General features: G+C 49.7%; 3 protein-coding genes across 3 annotated transcripts in view; 1 reads left to right on the top strand and 2 right to left on the bottom strand.

The window, feature by feature from the left end:
* Positions 1 to 148: 148 nt before the first annotated feature.
* On the bottom strand, positions 149 to 1,760 carry SNRPD3 (small nuclear ribonucleoprotein D3 polypeptide). The gene is made up of 3 exons (XM_070762379.1): positions 1,555 to 1,760; positions 1,260 to 1,452; positions 149 to 283 (listed from the first exon to the last, which is right to left on the bottom strand). The coding sequence occupies exons 1-3, from the start codon at positions 1,678 to 1,680 to the stop codon at positions 222 to 224; spliced, it is 381 nt and encodes a 126-aa protein (XP_070618480.1). The 5' UTR covers positions 1,681 to 1,760; the 3' UTR covers positions 149 to 221.
* GUCD1 (guanylyl cyclase domain containing 1) lies at positions 1,561 to 11,920 on the top strand. Its single transcript, XM_070762380.1, is given in 9 exon segments — positions 1,561 to 1,715; positions 1,989 to 2,041; positions 2,043 to 2,093; positions 2,096 to 2,149; positions 2,151 to 2,374; positions 2,692 to 2,857; positions 3,163 to 3,254; positions 9,133 to 9,374; positions 9,530 to 11,920. Coding segments are annotated over 9 exon segments (1,059 nt in total). The 5' UTR covers positions 1,561 to 1,630; the 3' UTR covers positions 9,622 to 11,920.
* Positions 11,921 to 12,664: 744 nt separating this feature from the next.
* UPB1 (beta-ureidopropionase 1) overlaps positions 12,665 to 18,022 on the bottom strand; it is a 22,783-nt gene continuing 17,425 nt past the window's right edge. The window contains exons 8-10 of the mRNA XM_070762377.1: positions 17,798 to 17,840; positions 15,282 to 15,436; positions 12,665 to 12,872 (exon numbers count right to left, since the gene is read on the bottom strand). Coding sequence (XP_070618478.1) covers positions 12,789 to 12,872; positions 15,282 to 15,436; positions 17,798 to 17,840 — 282 coding nt within the window. The 3' untranslated portion in view covers positions 12,665 to 12,788. The remainder of the gene's footprint in view (positions 12,873 to 15,281; positions 15,437 to 17,797; positions 17,841 to 18,022) is intronic.

Below are 18,022 nucleotides of genomic sequence, written 5' to 3'. Positions count from 1 at the left end.
AAAGGTAGATGACTGCTTTCAGTTTCAATTAATTTCAGTTTTTATTTTTTTAAAAACCGCTCCTGAGTCGTGAACCATAGCTACTACAACCAGCCAATCAATGTCACAGTTAAGTCAACAACAGGCAGTTGCTCTCTTCCTATTTTGTAAAAAAAAAATTTATTAAAGTACACACAAGTACAACTAGCACAGTTTCTCTCCAAGCAGGGTTTGATCCCAAGTTACCGCCGCTTCTGGAAAATGTTGCCACGACCCATTCCTCGTCCCCTTCCTCTTGCAGCCACTGAAGAAAAACAGAAACATGGAAGTCAGCAGCAAAGGACAAACACAAAGACACCCAACCCAGTCATGCCGGACTTGGTAAGGAGCCGGTCTGAGGGCACAGATGGTTCAGAGAGCACTAAAGAGATGAGAAAGTGGCAGGTAGTTGCTTGTGCCACTTTAAAGCCAATCAAAATCCCTTCTCCACAAGAGGCAACACACATCTCTTTCTCTCCTCCAGCCAGCGGTGGGCTATGAGGCAGAACATTAAATTGTGCTCGCTGCCGCGGCTCGTATGTTCTTGCGGGGCCAGCGCGATTTTGCTGCTACACCTGTGGAAGTAGTAAAATCACGCATGGAGTCGCATGTGAGCCCGTGTTTTAGCATGCGCGGAAGCAAGAAAAACCTCGCCGAGACACGGGCACACCTGCAGCTCCATGCGCGATTTTGCTACCTTCACAGGTGTAGTAGCAAAATCGCGCTGGCCCCGTAAGAACTTACGAGCTGCTGCAGCAAGCGCAATTTAGCGTTCCGGCTCTTAGCTCACCGCTGCCTTCAGCATTTCACTCTTGCTGGGACCTCTGCACTTTTGGAGTTCCATTCGCAGCCCTCAATGGTGAGGGAGGGGGAGGATGCAAAAGGTGGTCCAGCAGTGGCTGAAGATGCAAAGCCTCCCCATCCTCCTCAGGGCAGCTCTTGAAATCCCTCCACTCAGCCCCTCCTCCTCCGCCCCGAGAAGAAGTGACAGGGGGGGGTCACCCCGAGGGGGACCCTGAACACTAAGGTTTCATGGGGGGCGGTCACCAACGCATCCCCGACTGCTTTTAACGGCAGCCCTGACTCGACCCCCGCCGCTGAGGACTTAAGACGTGCGGTGCCCTTTGTGCCAGACGCCCCCCCCCCCCCAAAAAAAAGAAGAGCTGAGGCGGCGGCAGGTGGGGCGCAAGGGGCATCTGTCCGGTCCCCCGGCCGCCTCCGCCCCTCCCGCCGTCACCCACCCTGGGCCTTGAGGATGGCGGCCTTGCCGCGCCCGGCGCCCGAGCCCTGGTTCTTGTTCTTCATGCTCTTCAGCATCGGTGCGTTCTTCAGCATGTCCGGCAGGATCAGGAAGCGGATCTTGCTGCCGCGGATGTAGACCTGCTCCAGCTGCGCCACGCGGCCGTCCCGGTAGGTCACCGTGATGTTGGACATCTGAGGGGAGGGGGGAGAAGGGAGGGAGCGGCGGTTAGGCCCCAGAGAGAGAGAGAGACACCCGCTCCCCAGGCCCCTCGCCCTCCCTGCCTCCGGCCCTGCCTGGCAGTTCATGTTGTCCTCGGCCTCGATGAGCTTCCCGCGGTAGACCTCGCCCGTGTTGGTCTCGCAGGTGACGATGTGCCCCTCGGCCTCGTGCAGCACCTTGATCGGCACCCCGATGGACATGGCGGCCCGAGAAGTCCGATGGCGGAGGAAGAGGCGGAAGAGAAGAGAAGCGGCGCTCCTGGCTTCCTCCGCGCGCGCGAGTGACGCTCTCTCCCGTCGCCTCTATGGCGTGACGCTACCCCCATGAGAGAAGCGGCGCTTCCGGCTTCCTCCGCGCGCGCACGCGACCCTCGGCACCGCTGCCTCTATGGCGTGATGCTACCCACGGGAGAGAAGCGGCGCTCTTGGCTTCCTCCATGCGAGCGACGCTCTGTCCCGTCGCCTCTATGGCGTGGTGCTCTCCCCGGGGAGAGAAGCGACGCTCCCGGCTTCCTCCGCGCGCGCACGCGACGCTCTGCCCCGCCGCCTCTATGGCGCGGCGCCTCTCGCCGGGAGAGGAGCGGCGCTCCCGGCCTGCCCCGCGCGCGCGCGATGCTCCGCCCAGCCCGGGCCGGGCCCCGCCAGCGCCATGAAGAGCCCGGCCGAGGAGGGGGGTGGCGCCGCCGTCCTCAGGTGGGTGGCCCGGGCCGGGGGCGCCGTCTTGCGCGGCCGGGCGAGGAGGATCGGGGGAGCTCGGGGGCCCTTCGCCGCCCTCGCCCGCCCTTGCCGAGGCGGCCGCCGAGGGCGTCGGGGACCCGGTGCAGCTGAAGGTGCCGGCGCTGCAGCAGCTCTACCACTGGGACTGCGGGCTGGCCTGCTCCAGGATGGCGCTGCGGTGAGTCTCCCGACGGGACTGCGACTCCCGGCATGCCCCGCCCGCGTCAGGCCCCGTCGCCGCCAGCTGCTTGGGGCAGTGTTTCCCGGGGAATTCTGGGAGTTGAAGTCCAAATATCTTCAAGTTGCCACGGTTGGGAAACACTGGCCTGGTGCATGCCGGGAATCGCAGTCCTCCTGGCCTCTTGAACTGGGAGTGGGGCGGAGGTAGTGTGTGGTCCGTGAACTCCATGGATTTTAAGGGTGGTTTGCTTGTTTTTCTCCCCTCCTTTTGCCTCTGATGCCCACCCTGGTCCCATCCACCTGACCTGACCTCAGGTACCTGAACCTGCTGAATGATGAAGACTTCCAGAAAGCAGTCCGGGACCTCCAGTTGACCAAAAGTATCTGGACAATTGACTTGGCGTACCTGATGTGTCACTTTGGGGTGAAGCATCTCTTCTGCACCCAGACGCTGGGCGTGGACAAGGGCTACAAAAACCAGGTAGCTTGTTTGGATGCTGCTGCTCCAGACACCATCCTAGGAGGGACGCTCGCACTCTCTTAAGAGCCATGGCTGTAGACTCGCAGCCGTGGCCATCTGCTGTCCACTAGAAACCCCTGGGTTGGCCCTTTGCTCACAGGCCTTCTGTGGAGTCTTCCAAGATGATCCTCGTTGACAGGCGGCTGCCCCACTTGTATTCTCTCTGGGGAGGCAGAGGGAGGCTCCTCTTAGAGATCCCAGCAGCCCCTCCCTGGGCTTTCCGCCAGGAGAAGGCTTGGTCCTCTGACATGGCTCCTTGTCTTTAGTCTTTTTATAGAAAACACTTTGACACAGAGGAGAACCGTGTAAACCAACTGTTTGCCCAAGCAAGGGCCTGCAAGGTGCTGGTGGAAAAACGGTGAGCTCTCGGTGAATGCTTTGTCTTTCTTCTAGCACAGGGGTGGGCAATTAATTTTGCCATGGGGCTGCATGAGAAATTGGGATGTTTTTAGAGGGCCAGACTAATATAATTAACTCAGTTCTATCCAATACTGTAAAGACCCAGACCCTAGCCTGACCTAAACACCCAGACCCACTCTACAGACCCCTAATTGTTTGCTTTACGGCAACCCGGTACATCACAGTCACTGCGCTGGAGTGTTTGCGTGGTTTCTGTGCTCGGACGCTCTCGGTAGGAGGTTAGTCTACGGAGAGGGGCGGCATACAAATCTAATAAAATAATAATAATAATAATAATAATAATAATAGGGTCTGCTCCAGTGCGAGGAGGAAAGAGCTCACCACGTCTGCCGGAACTCCTCCAGTTCCTGCTTTCCTTGTGATTCATCAGGAAAGCAGGAATCTGAGGATTCCCGGCAGACGCGGTAAGCGCTTTCATCCTCGCACTGGAGCGGACTCCGACCTCCGTGGACCGGTCACAGATAGCGGGCGGGCCACGTCTGTTCTAGCAGGTGATCCAGCTATTTATCTGCAAGATCTGTTATAACCAGGCCACCTAAACAAGCCTGCACCACCTTCCTGTGGCCTTTAGGGTGTAGCCGTGAGAACTGACGGTCCTTTGGATGCAGGGATTGAGTCCTTCCACTGGGGAATAAATCTCCCTGAGATGGATGGGACGTGCTGAGCAAGTGACCGAGGCCACTTTTTTCCTCCCGTTAAAAACGCTAGGTATATTCAAGGATGCTGTTCCGAATCTGCTTCTGCATGGACCAGGAGTGTCAGTGAGCAAAAGACAAAATAATAATAATTATTATTAATTATTATTATTAATAATAATAATTAATAATAAATTAATAATTATTAATAATTTTTTCAATTTGTATGTCGCCCCTCTCTGGAGACTCGGAGCAGCTCACAACAAAAACAGCAATGTGACAAATCCAATATATTAAAAGACATCTAAAAACCCATTATTAAAACACAATCATGCCATACATAAACAATATAAGCCCAGCGGTATCTCAATTTCCCCATGCCTGACGACATAGGTGGGTCTTCAGTAGCCTACGAAAGGCAAGGAAGGTGGGAGCGGTTCTGATCTCCGGGGGGAACTTGATTCTAGAGGACCGGGGCCGCCACAGAGAAGGCTCTTCCCCTGAGGCCTGCCAGACGACATTGTTTAGTTGATGGGACCCGGAGAAAATCCATTTCGGCTTGACCGCTCTCCATGTCACTTGCAATGTCCCCCGCATTCTCATTTCTCACGATTTGTGGCTCCCCTGCACTGGGTGGGAATGTTCCTTGGACATTCCTAGGGAACATCCCAAGGCATAGGGTGGCTGCTTGCTTGGAAGGAAGAGTTGGAGAAGGATGGATGTTGATGGACCCGTTTGTTCCCCATTCCCTCTCCTTGAGGACGCGGAGGGAAGGATGGAGAGCCCACTTACTACTAGTAGGAAAAGGCAAAAGGTTCCACATACAGGCGGTTTCAAATACCTTGAACTCAGATACAGACGTGAACGTCGGATGCTTTGGTGCCTGCCCAGGCTGAAAGGTTGCTCTTTGGTTTTGAGAGGGGTGGAGGGGTTAAGGGCAGGAGGAAGGGTGTCAGTGACACGGGGAAGGGTCGTGCAGGCCACCGGTGAACTGTTGGGACCTCATGGCAGCTCCAGGGGAGGGAGGGAAATGCTGGGGGATTGGAGGGTAGAGAGGCAGGTAGATATTCCACCCCGGGAACTTCTCAGGGGTAGGGTAGAGTGTTGAACCACCACCTGCCTTGTTCTATTTATTTCCCCAATAAATTTCCTCTGACTTTTGTTTTTATTTTTACTTAATTTTATTCCTCTTCATTAATTTTACAAATAAGGTGGCAAGCATGCTTAATGTTTACAGCAGGGGTTCGCAAACTTGGCAACTTTAAGACTTGTGGACTTCAACTCCCAGAATTTTCCAGCCAGCCACAAGTCTTAAAGTTCCCAAGTTTGAAGAACTCTGGTTTACAGAATACAAAACAGAGTTGGAAGGGACCTTATAGGTCATCTAGTCCAACCCCCCTGCCCTGTCTGCCACTTCCTACTCTTATTTGCCCCGTGACGACCCTGTGAGATGTATTGGGCCAAAAAAGAGGGATGGGACCAAACTGACCCAGCTGCTTTCTCTGGCTGACTCAGTACTCGCACCCGTGGCCTCCTGCTTGCTAGCCTGGTGCCTACATCACTGGACCAAACTGATGTTCTTCCATGTGCAGAAACCAGCAAAGCGTTTTGTTCCCCCCACCCCCCAAATCTTACCTTTGGCATAACAGTTGGGAAGAATTTCTGGAGCATGATGGTGTGTCGTAGTTTGAAAATACAGGGTTCCCTTGACTTTCGCGGAATGTGTTCTGAGACCGCCCGCAAAAGTCGAATATCCACAAAGTAGAGATGCGGAAGTAAATACACCATTTTTGGCTATGAACAGTATCACAAGCCTTCCCCTAATACTTTAAACCCCTAAATTACCATTTCCCATTCCCTTAACAACCATTTAGATTATTACTCACAATGATTACTGGTGAATAAGACACTTAATGATCCTGATATTTATAAACATAATTATTTATTAACAATCATTATTAACTTTGTTATTTAATTAGCAGAAATTATTAACATAATTAATGATCTTCAATCACCACTTCAGGCATCTTGGGCATGTCTTATAATAAGTTTTAATAGTTGTAAAAGTACTAATGCACGCCGGGATAACACCGCTGATTGGCTGAGATTTCAGGCCATCGGCAATGACGGGTGAAATTTTTGCGATAACAACACTGATTGGCCGACATTTCGGCCAATCAGCAATGGCGGACAAAAGTTTGGCGATGGTGTATGACGTCATTGGGCAGGAAAAACCGTGATATAGAAAAAAAAACCACGAAGTATTTTTTTAATTAATATTTTTTGAAAAACCGTGCTATAGACTTTTCATGAACTTCGGACCCGCGAAAGTCGAGGGAACACTAAAACCTCCAGGCATTTTCGGATTGGCTTATTTTGATGGTAGCAGTGGGTCCATTTTTTCTGACTAGAAGCAGGAAGGATTTAAGGGGGGGGGGGGCTTCCTTTGCAAGGGGGCAGACTGAGGGGCAGGATTGTCCCTGGTTGCTGTTGGCATTCCACCCCAAGTACGTGGATGACGGTGGTCGAGTAGAAAAGGCGCAAAGAAAGTGGATTGTTCCACTTCATGGAGGACGCCAGAGTGGGGCGCACCAGTTTCATGCAGGGAAGATCCTGATGGTTCTTTAAGTGGTCATCTGCACAGATTCCCCTGGAAGGGCTTCCGGCCTGGATTGACGTTGGAAAGCTCCATCGGGGCCTCGCTTGGCCTTGGGGAAGTGCCCTCCCTCTCCCTCGGGCTTGTGAACTAACACGGTGGTCTTTTACTCGCAGAACTTTCTTGGCAAGGGGATGGCAGATGGCCACTCAAAGAGCCACAGTGACAGGTAAGCCACCTGCTCTTCTGCCTCGTGGTCTCCGCGCCCACAGAGTAGCAGGCTGTGTAGGTCAGGAGTAGGAACTCCTTCGGGTGCAAATGAGAAACCCACCTTGTGCTTAAGGGGACCCAGGAAAGGAGGGTGTGCACGTAGTTGCATTAAATTATTACTATTTATTTATTTATTTATTTATTTATTTATTCATATATATTCTGCCGCACGAATCCCAGCGACCAGTTAGGTCCCACAGAGTTGGCCTTCTCCGTGTCCCGTCAACTAAACAATGTCGTTTGGTGGGACCCAGGGGAAGAGCCTTCTCTGTGGAGGCCCCGGCCCTTTGGAACCAACTCCCCCCAGATATCAGAGTTGCCCCCACCCTCATTTTCCTTAAAACCCACCTCTGTCGTCAGGCATGGGGGAATTGAGACTTTCCCTCCCCCTAGGCTTATAAAATGTATGCATGGTATGTTAGTATGTATGATTGGTTTTTAAATTGGGGTTTTAAATTAACTTAAACTTAAATATTGGATTTGTTTACATTGTATTATTATTGTTGTGGGCCGCCCCGAGTCTGCGGAGAGGGGCGGCATACAAATCTGATTAATAAATAAATAATAAATAAATAAATATATATATTGCCACCCTTCTTCTTAGACTCAGGGTGGCTTGCAACATAATAATAATAATGATTTATTAGATTTGTATGCCGCCCCACTCCAAGGACTCAGCGACCGATTAGGTCCCACACAGTCGGCCTTCTCCGGGTTCCGTCGATAAAACAATGCCGTCTGGTGGGACCCAGGAGAAGAGCCTTCTCTGTGGCGGCCCCGGCCCTCTGGAATCAACTCCCCCCAGAGATTAGGACTGCCTCCACCCTCCTTGCATTTCACAAACTCCTGAAAACCCACCTATGTCGCCAGCATGGGGAAAATGATATACCCCTTGGCTCTTCCGATTTATGTATGGTTCGTTTGGTTGTATGATTGTTTTTTATAAGGGTTTTTAAACTGTTTTTAATATTGGATTTGTATATTATGTATTATTGTTGTGAGCCGCCCCGAGTCCTCCGAGAGGGGCGGCATACGAATCTAATAAATTATTATTAATTATTATAGCAGCTGATCCGTATTGAGCTTTCGGTTATTTGTGGGACAGAATTGCAGAGAAATAAACCACAGGTGGAAACAAAGATTCCGCTCATGTTCTTTGCCTAAATCTCTGCCCATAAGGGGGGCAATTTAGCAGGTTGAGAAGCTGCACTGCCTTAGGGACTGGATACCGTGGAAGCTGGGTCAATCTTGATTACCGAAAACAGCTACGGAGCCGCTTTCCACTGGTCACTTTCTACAGAGGCACAATTGAGAGATGAATCCTGTTTGGCGCCTCCGATAGACAGTCGTAAGAAGAGCCATGCTGAATCGGGCCAAAGCCCATTGAGTCCAGCATTCTGTGTCCCACAGTGGCCCACCAATTGGGGATCTTGAGCAGAAAGAGAAGGCAAGACCCTCCCTTTCCCTTGACCCCCAACAAATGGTACTCAAGGGAATCCTGCCTGCTTCAACCAACATAGAGGCGGCACATGGACATCCGTTTCAATAACTTGGCATCCATGAATCTGTCTAATCCTGCCTTGAAGCTATCAAGGCTGACAACTGTCACGACCTCTTCTGGAAGGGAATTCCATCAACCCAGGACCCTCTGGGTGAAGAAATATTTCCCTTTGTTTGTCCTCGCTTTCTCACCTATGAGCTTTAGGGAGGGCCCCTCGTCTTAGTATTGTGTGATGGAGAAAAGAATTTTTCTCTATCCACCTTTTCCATCCCATGCATGATTTTATACACTTCGATCAAGTCACCCCTTCAACGCTGTCTTTCAAGGCTGAAGAGACCAAGGCGTTGCAACCTGGTATCGTAAGTCCCTACAGAAAGTGATGAAGACAGCAGAGATTATTATAGAAAGCTTGCTTCCTGCTCTTTAGGGCGGTATTTCCTAACCTTGGCAACTTGAATATATCTGGACTTCAACTCCCAGAATTCCCCAGCCAGCATTCGCTGGCTGGGGAATTCTGGGAGTTGAAGTCCAGATATATTCAAGTTGCCAAGGTTGGGAAACACTGCTTTAGGGTACTGCTTATAATTGTTCTGTGCTCAGAGCTCGAAGCATTGTTAAAAGAGAAACCCCCCCACTCCACAATCTGTTTCTGTTGTCCCCTTCTGGGAGGAGGATTTGAATTATTTCTAGCAGGACCTCCATGTTTCGCAAGAGCTTTGTTGACCCTTTAAGAGCTGGAGGCAATGCAACGGACGCCGATTGGCGTGCGTTCCGAGTGACCATAAAGACTTATTCTGCATCCCTCGTCCGGCAGCACAGTGACCATCGGCGACATCCAGGAGCACCTCTCGCAAGGCCACATCGCCATCGTGCTGGTCAACGCCGTCCTGCTGCTGTGCGACCTCTGCTCCAGCCCGGTCAAGTACTGCTGCTTCCTGCCCATTGGTCAGAAGTGTTTCTGCCGTAGCCCCGACTACCAGGGCCACTTCATCGTCCTGTGTGGCTACAACCGAGCCCTGGGGTGCATTTACTACAACAACCCTGCCTACGCCGACCGTGAGTATAACTGCTCCCTTGGCCCACCTCCTGTCTGCAGCTGCCCGGGCTCATTTCTGGGGCTGTGGGAGGGGGGTCATTCCCTTTGCAAGGGGTCTGCACCAGGGGGGGGAGGGTCCTTTGCAGCCTCCCCTGTCTAACTCTCCACCCCCCAGGAACATGCAGCACCAGTGTCCATAATTTTGAGGAAGCCCGGACCAGCTACGGCACAGATGAGGACATCCTCTTCATTTACCAAGACAGCTGACCCTCCGGCTTGGGTTCACCGGCACTGCAGTAGCCACCTCCTCTCCCGGCTCGGAGGCCTCGACTGCCAAACTCTGCCGGGTGGGAAGCAGAGGAGGCAGAAGGGAGGAGAATGTATTATTATTTTTTAACGCCACCTTCAAGCGGAATGTCCATTGCAGTCGCAGCGAATAACCGGACACGTTTTCCAGTCGGGGTCTGTCTGGGGTGACCTTGCTGGGAGGGGGGGGATCCCAACTCCAGCCCCAGATCAAAACTTGGCCAGTGCCCCCTCCCTGAAGAAGACGGACCTCCGAAACCAAAGGAGTCTGCTCTCTTCTGATGCCACAACCGGATCCGTTGTGGTCACTCAGCCCTAAGCCTCCTCCTTCCCTCCCTCCGAGTCTTTCCCAGTTTGGGTCTCTTGAGCTGTTCTGGCCAGGCTGTTGCCTGCTTCACCGCCAGGCTTGGGAATAGGAAATCCAAACCTTTTTGCACATGAGAAGTTTAGAGGCGCGGAAGGTTACCCCCCTGGCATGAAACTCAAAGGAAACCCAGTTTCCCACAGCTCCTCTTTCCTAACTACCATTCACCCAGTTTTATAGTCTGCTGATAAAAACCAAGCCACTGAATCAAGTAACAGAAGGAGGAGGCAGAAAGGAAAGGAAGGACTCAGTCTCTTATAAAGCAGAGTTCAAAAGAGGGGGGGCCCTCTCAGAAGGACTCTCCCCCTCCCCAAAAACCGCAGCCAGTGGCTCCTCCTGAATCCTCATTCCCCCCCACAGGGACTTTTCAGGGGAGACGGAGGTTTGGCAATGTTGGCCGAAGAGGGAGTTCCTTTTTTGGGGAAAAAGGTTTTCTCAGAGGACTTAAAAAATCCTTTTACGTGGATTGCGGATCATTTTTGAACGACGTCCGTGGAATTGATGTTTGGTGATTAGATTACTCGTGAAAAGGCTACTAGTCCAGATCGTGCTTTAATTTCGTCTTTAAAAAAACACGGAAAAGTGTTTCAGAGACTGCAGCTGCCTCTGGGTGCTAGTTTGGGGGTTCCGGTGCGTTGCGTTTTCCTCCTGGCGCTCCTCCAAGGCTCCCGCTCACCCAGAGGCCGCCTGGCTGGGTGCTGCCAGCTCTCCCCCCTGCCCAACTCGGCCGGGAGATGATGCTCGCCTGAGCATTTTGAGCCGTCCTCATCCTCTTGCCACCCGAGTGAAGCCGTGGGCCTGCTTTCCCCATCCCTTGGCCCCCACTTAGCTGCCCAGGTAACGGCCACGCTGGGCCTCAAGCTTGCCCTGCCAGCTTTGGAGTGGCCCCAGCAAGGCCAAATAGGACTTGCCGTTTTGAAGGGCCGAAAGCATCCAGGACAAGGGCAGGGAGACGGGAAATCCACCAGGGACTCCCAGCTGCTCGGTGTCGCCCCTCTGGGAGGCCCAGGTTTCTACCTCAACACCCCACTTGCTCCCAGCTGAGGGGGGGACGGGACGGGGGCAGCTTCCCTGATGGCTTGAAATGACCGCTCTATGGTCCGATTCTTGCAAGTGCCTCTTCATGGCAAGAGAATTCTGGGGAACCTCCTTGAAGTGGTCCAAGGGAAGCTTCGAGCCCAAAGAAAGGGAGTCGGGGGGGTGAGCCGATGAAGTGGGTAAGGCCAGTGACCTGTTGTTGGTTTTTTTTTGGGGGGGGGGGGGCTCTTGTTCCCATCTGGATTGTCTCTCTTGGGACTTTCTGCAGCCGTTGCCCAGGGAGAGGAGTCCAGCTTTCAAACCCTTCAGTATGGTCGAGGCTCCCGTGCTCTTCCCACCTCGCCTGCTCGTCGTAACGGTCGTGTTCATCAGTAGTGAAGGCTTAAGACGCTGCTGCTTCGCCTTCGAGCCTCCAGTTTTAGGGTGCTGCTTCTCAGGGGTTCCCCCTAGACTGAGCCCAGCGGAAGCACAGCAGGGTGAGGATGGCGCTCCACCCGCCGGAAGCATCGCTTGGTGACGAGGCGGGCACGTTCACAAAGGAAACCTTCCCGCAGCTGAGGTGGGCCCTTTGAGACGGGATGGTGGGCCAACCGCCCTGGGGGGAGAAGGAGGGGCTCCCCAATCTTGGTGCTGAAGGGGCTTTGCGTTCTGCCTTCCTGGCTGAGCTGTTGGGGCAAAGGAAGGCACAGGGGGAGCAGTCAAAACACGCTTCCTCCTTCAGGTGCTCTGAACAAGTAAATGTTTATGCAAACTTCATGATCACATGGCAGCAAAAGGGAAGAAAAACTGCAAAATAAGTTTTATACGCGAAAGTATATTTGTTTGTAAATCATTCAATAAAGCCTGCTTTCTTGAGCACGCTTAGGCTATTTTTTTTTTCATTTTAAAGATGGAATGGGCCAAGTGATCCCAGCCCACCCGCAGCCTCAAGGAGAGCCCCATCTGGGCCCCTTCCCTTCCCTCGGGGAGCTGGGCTGGGCTGCGGACCACCAGGCTTGTTCGGTGGACAAAAAAATGGAAACACCTTGAAAATCCAGATTTGTGAAGCTCCCTTCAAAGTTTTTGTGGAAACTGGGTTCTGTACGTGTCTATTGAGCTCTGCAGTGGTTTTAGGAGCTGCGGTCTTGCGATCCGCTCTAACAATTCGCTTCAGAGTCCGACGGTCTCTCTCTCAGACAACTTCGACTTTCGACCAGACCTGTGCTTGGCTGAGGACGTTTTCCCTTCTCTTTCAAAAGCAGTCATGACTTTTGAGACATGACCTCTTGAAACGCCAAACATTCGGGCACTTTCTGTTACACTAGCGCCTGCCATTCGAGCACCAACAATTTGGCCTCTTTGAAAGTCTGAGAGGTCTGCCATTTATAGAAGGTTATAACCCATTTCCTTAAATTTCTGTAAAAAAAAAAAGGTAGTTTAAAAAAACATCAAATAACAGAATTTTAAAAAAAACATTAAAAATATGTCAAGTTTTGATTGATTGGAACATGTTCAAACATTTTTTTGTCCACCCCCTGTATTTTCCTTCTCATTTCCCTAGCCCTTGTATTGTTTAGTTTTCCTTATGCTTGTCCACATTCACAACACCTTTTGCAACTGAGATATTATCAGGGCAGCTTTTAATATAAGACAGGAGACCCGTCGGGAGGAGACGGTTCAGGAAGAAGAGGCCATTCCTGAACAGATGGAAATATCTGGAGAAGAGCCGTCACTGTGGGCAGAGACGTCACTCCCGTACGACATTGGGCACAAAATCGGGTTGGACAAAGGCAGCAAGTTCCTCTGCGTACATCTCATACCGTCCAGTCATCTGGAAAAGGGGGGGGGGGGGGACAAGTCATTTTCAGCTGTTGCTGCAAATAATAATAATAATAATTTATTAGATTTGTATGCCGCCCCACTCCGAAGACTCGGGGCGGCTCAACAATAATAGCAATGTTACAATGAAACAAATCTAATATTAAAAACATCTGCAAAGCCCCATCGTTTAAAAACCATGCAACACACACATACCATACATAAAATATAAAAAACCTGGGGGAGGTGTCTCATTTCCCCATGCCTGGCGATACAGGTAATTTGCAAAAGACAAGGAGGGTGGGGGCGGTTCTAATCTCTGGGGGGAGTTGATTCCAGAGGGCCGGGGCCGCCACAGGGAAGGCTCTTCCCCTGGGGCCCACCAGACGACATTGTTTAGTCGACGGGACCTGAAGAAGGCCAACTCTGTGGGACCTAACTTTTTAAAAATTGGTGGGAAGCAGACACGTTTTGGTAAATCACTGAATATTGAATGATGGAATTAGAAGGGACCTTATCTAGTCCTGCCCTCAAGCAGGAGACCCTACACCATTTCTGACAGATGGCAGTCCAGCATCTTCTTGAAATTGATGAAGCTCCCATAACCTCCGAAGGAGACTTCTGTTCCATCAGTTGATTGTTCTATCAGAAAATTCCTCCTTATTTTCAGGTTGAATCTCTTCTTTCCATCCATTATTCCTTGTCTGGCCTTCGGGTGCCTTGGAAAATAGCTTGACTTCTGTAGCTGCCCCTCAAATATTGGAAGACTGCTATCATGTCCCCCCTGGTCCTCCTCTTCACTAGACTAGCCAGGCCCAGTTCCTGCAACAACAGTTCATCACATAGCCTTCAGTCCCCTCATCATCTTGGTTGCTCTTCTCTAGAGTCTCAACTATATTTTTTATAGTGGATGCAGTATTTTGGTGTGGTCTTACTGAGGCTTTATAGCAGCAGTAGGCAAAGTTGGCTCTTCTATGACATGTGGACTTCATCTCCCAGAATTCCTGAGCTAGCATGATTGGCTCAGGAATGCTGGGAATCGAAGTCCACAAGTCATAGAAGAGCCAACTTTGCCTACCCCTGCTTTATAGAGTGGTGTTAATACCGCACTTGATCTTGATTGTATCCCTCTGCTAATGCAATTTAGGATTGCATTGCCTTTTTTGGCTGCTGTCGCACATCCTGCCATCGCCCTTATCATCTCAGGCCAGGCGAGGGAGGGTGAGGGGTTGGGGCAGCCAGTGATGGGACAGGGAGCCATCGCAGAGGACCCAAAGAGCTGCATGCGTCTCGGGAGCCACAGGTTGCTGACATCTGTTTTAGGTAATCCCTTAGAGCAGTGTTTCTCAACCTTGGCAACTTGAAGATATTTGGACTTCAACTCCCAGAATTCTGGGAGTTGAAATCCAGATATCTTCAAGTTGCCAAGGTTGGGAAACACTGCCTTAGAGGAATACCAAATGTTCCACCATTGTGATGGAATTATTCGTGTTTAAATTAGAGCACTTTTTTTCAAAAGAAAAGTTTTAAAACTTTTCAGAACAAGGATCATGAATGTGTTTTTCGTAACTTGTGGACTGCAACTCCTAGAATTTTAGATTGTATGGCAAATATCCTTTAACAGTCTGGTTCCCTTTGGTCACTTAGATTGAAGACAACAACAACAACAACAACAATAATAATAATAATAATAATTAGATTTGTATGCCGCCCCTCTCTGAGGACTCGGGACGGCTCACAACAAATAAACATAATCAATCAAACCATACACCAGCCTTGACAATTGGGGTGTGTGTTAGTTTCCCCATGCCTGGCAGCAAAGATGAGTTTTTAATAACTTACGAAAGGCGAGGAGGGTGGGGGCAGTCCTAATCTCCGGGGGGAGTTGGTTCCAAAGGGCCGGGGCCGCCACAGAAAAGGCTCTTCCCCTGGGGCCGGCCAAACGACATTGTTTAGTCGACGGGATCCGGAGAAGGCCAACTCTGTGGGACCTAATCAGCCGCTGGGATTCGTGCGGCAGAAGGCGATCTTAGAGTTATTCTGATTCGATGCCATGTAGGGCTTTGTAGGTCATAACCAACACTTTGAATTGTGACCGGAAATTGATTGGCAGCCAGTGCAGGCCGCGGAGTGTTGTTGAGACATGGGCATATCTTGGGGAGGCCCACAATTGCTCTCGCGGCTGCATTCTGCACGATCTGAAGTTTCCGAACACTCTTCAAAGGTGTTATCTTCAATATTCAAAGACAATATTCTTTTCCAATTGTCGATGATAATTTTTTGCAGAACCTTCCCAGGACAGATGTGTTTCTCCAGAACACACATAAAAAAGATGACATTGAGAAGAATAAAAGGCAGCAGAGTCCCAAATTCTCACATCAGACATACACAGTGGAGAGCTTAGAGGTGGGAAAAGTCTTACCCTGAAATTCCATTCATCATTAACTTGTCTGCAAAGATTCAGGTCCATCTCGGCCACCAACAGCCCATCGCGGGTTCTCGACAATCCTGGGCTCCGACTTCCATTTGGAGCAGCTATGTAGCTTGAGCCATAAAAATAGCCCAAGTCATGATGGGCTTCATAAGTTAATTAAAAACAATGGGATTTTTTTAATAGTCCATAAAGAGATCCAGCACCACAGAATGTGACAATTATATTGTTCTCCCGTTGCAGATCTTTTAATCCATCCCTTGCCCCTTAATCCATCCCGTGTCCATCAGGTTCCAAATTTAAGCACACGCACACAATGAAATATGAAGAGAGACTCCAGCTTTCCAATGGCTCCTTTTTAAAGGCTTTTTATTACCCTACATGGGAATCTGCTTTCCTGTCTCTTAAATCCCTTAATCTTGCCCTCTGGCAAGAGAGGGATATCTGGACTCTTGCTGGTGTGGCCTTTTTCCAGCTGCAATCTTCTCTTCAGGAATCTTTCCTCAAAGTTCTTTGCCCATCTACCTTGTTAGGAGTCTGTCCATAACTGTTGAGTTGGCAATATATTGGCTGCAGGTGTTGCAGACTGCCACAAGAGGGAGCAAGAGTTCACAGCTTTTTTCTTTGGACTCTCTGTTTCTCTTTGTCTGGCTACTCACTGTAGGTAAACTCTGCAATGTCTCTGTATTGTAGTTATATATTGTAGCTAAAATGTGTTTAAGCTTGATATCTTTGCTGATTATGACAAAGACAACTGGTACAAAAGACTATGTATTTCACAATACAGTGTTCCCTCTATTTTCGCGGGGGATGCGTTCCGAGACCGCCCGCGAAAGTCGAATTTCCGCAAAGTAGATGCGGAAGTAAATACAGTATTTTTGGCTATGAACAGTATCACAAGCCTTCCCTTAACACTTTAAACCCCTAAAGTGCAATTTCCCATTCCCTTAGCAACCATTTAGATTATTACTCACCATGTTTATTTATTAAAGTTTATTTTAAAAAATATTTATTAAAGGTGGACGAATGTTTGGCGATGACATATGATGTCATCAGGCAGGAAAAACCGTGGTATAGGGGGAAAAACCTCAAAGTATTTTTTAATTAATATTTTTGAAAAACCGTGGTATAGACTTTTCACGAAGTTTGAACCCACAAAAATCGAGGGAACACTGTATTTGGATTGTTATTCTGACTCATGTCAGAATAAATGTATGGTTTTAGACTGTTATTTTTCAAAGTAAACTTTAATTCAAGTTAACATATCTGTGTGTGGCTGAGTAGTTACTCACAACTAATCTCAATCTAAACCTTTCTGTGTGCACAACCTTGGTAAACAAGGACTATTCTGCTATACATTAACATACCTAACTCCCACTAAACTTATAGGGTGCCTTTTCTTCAGCTCGAGGGATATAAGTAGCCCCCTCCCTCCAAAGTCTCCTACAATGTCCTTACAAGGCAGGTTGGGTTTCACAGAGAGGGGGGGAGGAAGGGGGAGAGGGAGGAGGAGAGAGAAAGAGGGAGGGAGAGAGCTTAGCAATCAACTGAGCTTCTACAGTTGAAGATGGGCTTCAACCTGCTCTTCCCAGCCTGAGTCCTTCACCCCAACTTTGCCCCAATCTGCTCTCCTCTTCTCAACCCATTTCTTGGTTGTCTATCCATCATCACTGTCCTTCCCGGAAGCCTTTCCAATTTGTCTGAATTCTTTCCAGAAGCCCCATGTTCAGCACTGGGCATAGTTCATGGAGAGCAGCAGGAAATTTTGTTCTTCTTCCGGGTCATGATCAGGTTGTGACCCATTGCAATCCTAGACTCTTTGCATGCACTGTTAGCACATGGTACACACCGATATTTGGGGTTGCTATGTATGTTAAACTATCTATTGTAGTTTGTATTTTTATAGTTGCAATATCTCTTTAAGGATTTTGTGCTGGTTAGCCACAAGAGGGCGCCAGCACTCTCTCCTGTCGATGAGGCTGGATAGCTCATTCACCTTTTTGCCTTTACTTGAGGGGAAGTATATTCTGTTTCGTGCTGCTATGTGCAGTTTGCTATTTCTGCTTTGTGCTTGTAAATATATATATATGTAAATAATATTTGTTTAGTATACTAAGTCTGGCTGTATCACACATCCAAATTTAATAAATAATAATAATAATTATTATTATTATTAATAATAATAATAATAATAATCCACACTCTTCCTTAACTCTGCTCTGCGTATGTCGAAGATCCCGCAGCCCAGCTGCACCAAGACATATCAACACTCACTTTCCCAAGCAAATGTGTCTGACTTTTCCCCCCCTCGGTGCAGTATTTCATGACCTCATCTATTTCCATTAATATTTCCCAGCTACTCTGAACACCACTTTCTTAGGGAGGAAAAGACAGCTGGGTGGAGGCAATAGCCAAGCTGGCATCCTCTTTGGGGAGATCAGTGGGGAAGAGCTCCCGCAGGTGCCAGCCAGCGCATCCTCACCCAAAGGAAAAAGCCATATACGCACCTGGTTTCCCATCTCCAGATGTAAAGGGGTGCGGGAAAAGTTCCTGCGAGAAGCCAAGAGGTACAAACTGAGACCCCTCTTACTCTAAAGCACGGGTGGGGCACTAAGGCCCTATTATGACTTGTGGACTTCAACCCCCAGAATTCCTGAGTGAGGCATGTTGGCTCAGGAATTCTGGGAGTTGTAGTCCCCAAGTTACAAAGGGGCCACAGTTCCCCACTTCTG

Source organism: Erythrolamprus reginae, chromosome 10 (assembly GCF_031021105.1).
Source record: "Erythrolamprus reginae isolate rEryReg1 chromosome 10, rEryReg1.hap1, whole genome shotgun sequence".
Lineage (NCBI taxonomy): Eukaryota > Metazoa > Chordata > Lepidosauria > Squamata > Dipsadidae > Erythrolamprus > Erythrolamprus reginae.
This window is presented reverse-complemented; position numbering and strand designations above follow the sequence as displayed.